General features: G+C 39.7%; 1 protein-coding gene across 1 annotated transcript in view; it reads right to left on the bottom strand.

Annotated features, from left to right (window-relative positions):
• Positions 1-2,533: 2,533 nt before the first annotated feature.
• The window catches only part of LOC126400271 (ectonucleotide pyrophosphatase/phosphodiesterase family member 7-like), a 21,429-nt gene continuing 15,371 nt past the window's right edge, over positions 2,534-8,591 (bottom strand). The window contains exon 5 of the mRNA XM_050060832.1: positions 2,534-2,646. Within this exon, the coding sequence (XP_049916789.1) occupies positions 2,534-2,646 (113 nt within the window). The remainder of the gene's footprint in view (positions 2,647-8,591) is intronic.

The following is an 8,591-nucleotide window of genomic DNA, read 5'->3' as shown; positions in this document are numbered from 1 at the left end:
CATGTTCATGTGTTCACGTGCTTTCGCTGGTCTCGCACGCAAGCGTGCACACGTGAGCGCAGTGCACAGAGAGGCAGTTAGAGCTACAGGCTACAATGAGGCTAAAAACAGAGTTCAAATGACGTTTTTCCAAACAACTTTTTATGTCGGGGCTTCAGGACACTTGGATCACTGCGGACGAGCAGTATGGAGATATTTTGTGGTTTCAATTATGTGTTTTTGGACTTTTGAATCTGGGGCGCCTTAAGCCTCCATTAGGTGGAGTTGTGTTGCCACCCCTTTCCCCCTTGGATCTCTGCAAGGGATGTGAGGACTCTAAAACTTCACCTGAGCCTCTCTCGGCATATGGGTGAATAGATAATGGCTGAATTTTCATTTTTGGATGCACTATCCCTTTAAAAAATTATTTGACATGCCTCCCCCTTTTAATACCAATCCTCCCCCCTCATGAGTAAAGAACAGTCCCTTACGTCAAAGTAGTGGTATACTTCATACTTTTAGGTTACTTAGGTAGTGTACTTGAGTAAAACTTTAAGATGCATTACATTATACTTCAACTATTTTAGTTTGAAATCCCCACCACACCATTTATCTGACAGCTGGAGTTGGCGGACTATCACCAACAGTACTTAACGGCTGTAATTCCACCTTTTACTCTCCTCATTTCACTTCTGTTCATCATTTTAATCATTCTTTTATTTCTGTCGGCCCACTGATTTTCTGTACTTGACATACAGGCCAACAACATTTGTGTTCTCTTATTTTATACCTTTGAAGAACTTTTTTATTTTAATGTTTTTAAAAGTGCTACTTAAATAAGATATTAGTAGCCTGTTATTATTAGTAGTAGTGCGTTTTCACAAAACACATGATAAGCATATACAATATGATGCATTGTTATGGATGCACTACAACTGAACAAAATATGAATGATAAATAAATAAAATATTTTGTAATAATCAGCTTCACCTCATCCAGCCACATCAAAATCTAATGATGCAAAATGATGCAATGCAAAGTAATGTGTCAGTACTAATACATTAACAGGCAGCACTTGGTTGGAAAATTTCTATTTACTTTTCAAACTTTGAATATATTGGTGACAATGCAATAGAGTATTTATACGTTGAGGTAAAACATACTAAAATTATTTAAAGCAAACATACGCAGCATGGTCCTTTCACTGTGTTGTATTTATTTATTTTATTTTTAGGTAAACTCCACAAAAATGTCCCAGGCTGTCAAAATGACATAAATAACTTTATGGTCACTTGACACAAAAACCTAACCCTTGTGAGCTTGACATATATATTTTTTTATGTCAAGTCAACATTTTTTTAATTTTTAGTTAATTTGACTAAAATTAGCTCTCATTTAACAACTCAATAAGTTTGTGTTATGTATACTAGATATTCTCACATAATATGACATAGAATTCTGTTATTAAAACACAAATTATTTTATCATTTGATTGAAAATAAACCAAGAGAAGTATGCAACCAGACAAGGGTCATGTGTATCAGGTGTACTCAGAACTTGCTGTTTCCAATAAATTTTTGAGTTGAGTGCACAAATTGGGATTTAGCTGAACAATGACTTTAAGATTACAATATATAATGCTGTTTGTACATAAAGTTAGTACGTTATGACATATCATTTTGTTAGTGTTTAAGAAACAGAAAAATAGACATTCAACATAATTAATTTTAATTTTATGTTAATATGACATAGAATTAAATGCTCAAACAACAACAAAAACAAAAACTTTATTCAAAAAGTGCAAGCTGATTCCAATACATTTTGATTTGAGTGAACAAATTGGGGTTTACAGTGTGGACTGTAGTGGCAGCGCTCCAAAAAACACTTTGCTTTTTTAGGGAATGCTCTTGTGGATTGGCAGTTGTCAGGGTGGCTGCCACGCGGCTGTGTAATAGCAGCTTACTGTATATTAAAAGCTCAAAAAACATTCCCTGTGTGAATCACTTTCATTTCAGTGAATTAGAAAATGGTTGAGGGGCCACCTGGCACCCTATCGGGGGGCCTCATTTTTCATCCTGAGTAATGGAAGCTGCTTGACACTTAAACAGTGTTCAGCTAAAAACCTCACTGTGAACCAAGTAAATCACAATGTGTTCCCCCCCCGCCTCAGTTAGTTGCATGTATTTGCAGTGTAGAATACATGGATAATTATTTGTGGGTGTTGTTCTAAAACAAAATCCGCATGAGCTACAGCAAATATGAATGAACAATTATCAACTGGTTTGAGTTTGCCAGATTGTTTTACGTAAACAAATGTATCTTACTGTTTGATACATGTTTGGTTATGAAAAAGCCCTGAGTGGCTGAATTCTCCATCATTTAAACACATAAACTCATAAATAAAGAATGTCTTATCCTTCACCTACAGTAAGCACACTCTTGTACAATGAGTAGGAAATGCAAAAAAATCAGACAAGTTATTTTACTTAAACTTTCTCCTTTTTTGTTCTTACTTCCTTGTCTCAATATTTTTTTAGATAAATGTCAAAGTTCCTCATGCTCTGGTTCTTTTCCATATGTTGTAGGATGTGGTAATGATGAAAACAAGCCCGAGAACCCCACTCACTGCTGACAGGCCAATCACCACCTCCTTGTAATAATTATTCCCTGGAACTGAAAACAGAAACATGCAGATGAGACAGCAAATCAGCCAAGAACCACCCCCCCCCCACCCCCCCCGCAAAAAAACCCCATAAGCTTTACATTTTGCTTCACTGTACAGAAAAAACAATAACGTCTGATTTACTGATAAGATATGAATTTACAGCTGTTAGATAGTGTAATACAGCCTGTGATGTCTGGGTTGAAGTCCTGCAATAAATGTAACCCTTGTGAGGATTAGAATGTTTTTATTGACACTTGGTCAAAGTGTTGTTGTTGTCTCTTTAGTGAAATATGACTGCTGCTGGAAACATGTAGGGAAAAAGTACAAGTAACGGTACTTTCACCTCAAATTATACTAGACAAGTTTTTCAAACTATGTGAACGAATTGCCCAACTACTTGCTTTTTCTGGAGCTTCCAACAGCTTCTCACCGTCTTAATCATGGATGTATGAAGAGAACTGGATACAGCAGAGCCCATCATCATTCTTATGAAAGCTGCTCAGTGGGGCATGAAGCCAAAAATGTTCAACTGCCATGTATAAAATTATCCAGATCATTCACACCTTGGGACCATAGACCAGGGACATAGTTAGCCAGGCTAGCTATTTCTGGTTTCCACTAACTTGAATTAATCATGTAGCTCTTTTAGACTTTACAAATGTTGGACCATCGCACCGAATTAATCAAAACTTGACAGTGAAACAAATTATTTCACTGGGGTTGTGATGCCCAAAAAATGTATCCACTGATTCACAAGAGGCTTCTTCAATTCTAAGAGACTAGTGGGGAGTCACAGGCTTTAAACTGTACATGGGTATAAACTCTTACAGAGTCATTGAGGTCATATGTGAGCTCTGACGACCTCAACAACTTCCGATCTTCTGGTCGCACATAACACCCTTAAGTCTTCTCCTTAAGGTTTTCTTAAAATGTTTACTTACATATTCATGGTTTTCTCCTTGTCTTGGTCTAGGCATTCCTAGACCGATGCACAAAAGACCTTTGCAACCAAAGCAAGGAAAACTCTATCTTTTTCTGACTCTATCTTAACTGCAACATGACAGAGTTTATGGTGATAAATGAAAAAAAATAACATACCCTGAGAAGAGTGTTCTGTGACCAGGAGAAAGCAATGGATACGCTTTTGATTTAATACTATAGATTTGGCTGTACTAATTTTGGTTGCAATTTCTTCCCACAACCATTTTCTGTTTTCTGGAATTTGGGGATCAAATTTGCTTTGTAGTATGTGATTTCTATGATTGAATTCCTCCAGAAGAATGATCTTTCGTCCTCTGACCAATATGGTTTTCTTGTCTTCTTTTCCTCTGCCATTTTCATTCATTCATTCATTCATCTTCTAACCGCTTCATCCTCTTGAGGGTCGCGGGGGGACTGGAGCCTATCCCAGCTGACGTCGGGCGAGAGGCAGGGTACACCCTGGACAGGTCGCCAGACTATCGCAGGGCTGACACATAAAGACAGACAACCATTCACGCTCACATTCACACCTACGGACAATTTAGAGTTATCAATTAACCTAGTCCCCAATCTGCATGTCTTTGGACTGTGGGAGGAAGCCGGAGTGCCCGGAGAGAACCCACGCTGACACGGGGAGAACATGCAAACTCCGCACAGAAGGGCTCCCACGCCCGGGATCGAACCGGCAACCCTCTGGCTGTGAGGCGAGAGTGCTTACCACCACACCACCGTGCCGCCCCTCTGCCATTTTTCCCTATCTAACTATAAGTCAACTTTGTGAGATTGGAACAGGCATCACAAGTGTGGGAGCAAGCAAACAGACAGTCTCCATGAAAACTTTTACCATTGTAAAATCTTTTCTAATGTTTTTAAGAGATTCTGTACTGTCCCTCAGTTTAGGAGAAATTGAGCCTTAAGTGTCATAGTTAAGGAGAAAAATGAAGGTGTTTTGTGCAACTGGTCACTGGTCCCACTACAATTCCCTCTCCCTATCTTTTTCTTCCTGTGCTCTTTGTAAGCAGGTCCTCACCACTGATCTTTGATCAAAGTTCAAATTAAGATATTGGTCTGTGTGAGCAGGTCTCCTGTACAATGTGCTCTTTCTGTCAGCATTTTATGAACATGAACTTGATGCTCTGGTTGATATTATTGACTGGAGTAAAAATATCATGCATGTACCAGTACCAGATGTCAGGTTGCATAGAGGTGTGTTGCAGCAATCTGTGTGCTGAAATGTTTCATGTTTAAGTTAGCTACACTGAAGGAGATGGTTGACCCTTTGACTTTTCTTTTGGTATGGTCGTAAAACATCCCTTTGCAAATGAAATAAGTGTTGTCAGGCACAATTCTAGGAGCTGGATTTTCAATCCCGTGTTCTGGTTGGTTCTATCTTGCCAGCTGAGGTCCTGTGTTAGCCCTCACCATTTCTCTGTGCGGATGCTGGTAAAGAGAACCCTGACAGTCCCTGTGTGGGGAGAACTTTTAAGGCCTTTGATTTCTGGGCAAAACAGCTGAGCACACTCAGTGACAACTGAGCAAACCCCTTTTGCTGACAACTATGAGATAGGGTTAAAGCTCCGGAAGAAGCCAATAAGTGGACCTGTTGTTGAGATGCTTTGGTCAAAGTCAGTCAGTACGTTTGAATGCACAGTTAAGTCAAGCCACAGTTATAGCTGACTAGGCCATTTAATTGGACTTCTGTCCTTGTCCCAGTATACAAGCATGGAAGGGGAATACATTAATTGACCAAAGAATATCCGACTCCACCACGATAGGTGGTGATATGTCACCTATAAGCTTGTTAGTATATTTCCAGTTAACCTGTTACGTCACAGACCAGTCACCATTTCGTGTTTTCCTCCTATCCATGTATTTTAAAATATTTAACTATTTCAGCCGACACAGCATGAGCTGTGTCTTGTCACCAGTCCAAAAATGCACAGCTCTGGATTTTGCCATGTTGAAACCGGCTTCTTCTTCTGTTATGCATTCAATGCTATTCCACTTTTGGGTCAAAGCCCGGGGTGGAAATTGTGGAGCATGCGCAGAGCGCATGACTGTATACATGCAGGAGTAATTCAGCTCCCAATCGCAATATCTGGGTGTGTTAGTCTGAGAAATTTGATTTGGTACGATTTCTAAATGTATATTAAAAATCTGGTTTAAGTCAGACTAACAGAATAAATCAATTTTCTCTAATGTCATGTAAGTGTACTGATTGTCACAAGGTTCAGAATGAACTTTCACTCTCCTCACAATTACACAATTAATATTTCAAGTTGTGTTTCATCATACACTTTGAAATACGTATATTATACAGTATTCTATGTAGTAACTAGCACTGAATTAATGGTAATATATTTATTTAAGTGAATACATGAGACTGTCCTCCAGAGTATGACGCCATAATGTTTGTATAAGCAGGAATTAAAACTATAGGCTGTATTGAATAGTGGACTTAATAACCATGTTGTCACCCATTGGTTTGTGGCTTTTGAAGCCTTGAGTTCCGCATTTTGGCCTTCACCAGAACTGACCCAACGCCCTGCAGACGGCCTATCACTCAGGTAAAGTAAGGTAAAGTCCCACTGTTTGTTACACACCTGAGTGTGGGAAATTTGTTCTCCGCATTTGACCCATCCCCTGAGGGAGCGGTGAGCAGCAGCGGTGCCGCGCTCAGGAATCATGTGGTGATCTAACCCCCCAATTCCAACCCCTGATGCTGAGTGGCAAGCAAGGAGGCAATGGGTCCCATTTTTATAGTCTTTGGTATGACCCGGCCAGGGATCGAACCCACGACCTCCCAGTCTCAGGGTGGACACTCTACCACTAGGCCACTGAGTTGGTCCGTACTCAAGCAGCCACACCCATAAATATGCATAACTTTAAGCCTTGATGAAATGTAACAGGTGAGTTACATAAAAATACACCCCCCATACAGCTGTCATGAATGTTGAAATTAACTAAAGAAACTAAAACCATGTTTTTTTTTGTACCAGGCTGCAAACATGTTTATTTCTGCTATAAAGTTGGGCATTTCAACATGGGGGTCAACTGACTAGCTTCTGGAGCCAGCCTCAAGCGGTTATTCACGGAACTGCACTTTTTGGTACTTCCACGCTGGCTTTATTTTTCAGCCCTTAAGGACACATCTTAATTGCAACCCATATTCACAGTGACCTCATATGGCTGTAGTTACTATGAATGGAGTAAAGGATGAAGTCAGGTGGTGTATTACAAAGTCCGCTTATAGGTTGGAGAGAAGGATGGTAAATGGGAAAATCAAATGAAGGACTTTCATCTAGGAGACTGGTGTTTGCGTTGCATGTGAAAGCAAAAGTCAGCTTTGAGTTGGTTATGTAACATAGTCATATGTCATGTGACATCTCACATAAGATGCCTCAAGTTAAGTTGGTAACAAATGTACCAATTTTAAGCCAAACCATTATATTTTTCTAAACCTAACCAAGGAGTTGTGTTGGCTAAACCTAACCATGTAATTGTGGTGCAGTTGTGATGGTGTCACAATGTTAACCACTGTTTTAAACTGTGACTGTGAATGGTCAAATATGAGCTATTCTGTCATTCGAGGGGCTACTTTAAGGAAGGCCCCATGAGTCATATTAAGCAGGATTTATACTTCTGCATCAAATTGATGCCACACCTACAGCATAGGCTCTGCATCGTCACAGAGCCTATGCTGTAACCTACGCCGTAGCCTGATGTGCACCTCACCAGAACTTTAACTACACGTTGCGGTGACGCAAACTTCCTGCTGAAACCATTCCCCTCAGTGGAAGAGAAGCTTTTATTTACTTTTATTTCACAGATGAGAAACAATAAATTGTGAAGACAATAAAGCCCCCACAACATAATATTTTAAGTCTTTAAAGATTATATTTATGGCTATTTTGTCTTTATTAGGCAGGAAAGTGTTGGGCGTGAAAGAGGGAGGGAGGGAGGAGGGGTGATGTGCAGCAGAGGGCCATGGGCTGGAATTGAGCCTATGGCCGCTGCAACAAGGAGATTGCTTTTGTACATGGAATGCTCGCTCTACCCGCTGAGCTTTTAGGCGTCCCAATATTTTAAGTTTTATGTTTGATTTATCCTGTAGAAGATAGGATAGATTAGAGGAGTTGTAATGAGTTGTAATGGAGCTGGATTTTGTACCTTTGTTAAATGTTGCTGTTGTCCCTGGCTCAGGGTTGCCAACTCTCACGCATCTGGCGTCACTGTCACTCTTTCACCATCAATGTCACTCTCTCACGACCCACGACCGTTTAAGAAATCTCACTCCACCGTTCCTTTTTTTTTTTTTTTTTTATGTCCAGCGTAGCTTGACCGGACTCCATACTATTCTCAGAAAGCAAGTTTAGGTCTCGTGGGGCTACCCTGAACTTCATGCTACTTCGTCCTTCCCCGAGTCTCCGACAAATTTTCTTGTTTTTCCAATGGACAGCATTCTGAGAACTAAGACAATAGAGCTATGGATTGAATAACGCCGGAGTATTGCTTTAAGTTCACTCATTGCCTTCTACAGCTATCTAGTGGACAAACATGGGAACAGCATATACTAATTAATTGGTTAATGCTGAGTTATGGCATGACCTTATTATATAGAATTGCTTACAATGCATACACTGGGTTGTTTCAAATGAAAACTCCAGGTAATTAACTGCTCATGTCTAGTTACATGCCATGATCATTCCTGGCCTTAAATTGCATTCTTTAGCAGAAGAAATAAATGGCAGTTTACGTTGGGTTTTCTTACTTAAAGGGCCAGTGTGTAATATTTGGCATGGTTTATTGTCAATCTGAATCTGAATCTGAATATTCTACCCATTAATATGTTTATACAAGTGTATAATCGCTATAAAATAAAATTCGTTTGGTTTTCGTAGCCTTATAATTATGCTTTTATATATATATATAGCAAGGGCCTTGCTTTAGAGAGGTCACCATCTTG

Source organism: Epinephelus moara, chromosome 13, assembly GCF_006386435.1.
Source record: "Epinephelus moara isolate mb chromosome 13, YSFRI_EMoa_1.0, whole genome shotgun sequence".
Taxonomy (NCBI): Eukaryota; Metazoa; Chordata; class Actinopteri; order Perciformes; family Serranidae; genus Epinephelus; species Epinephelus moara.
The sequence above is the reverse complement of the archived record's forward strand: the minus strand, read 5'-3'. Positions and strand labels throughout refer to the sequence as shown.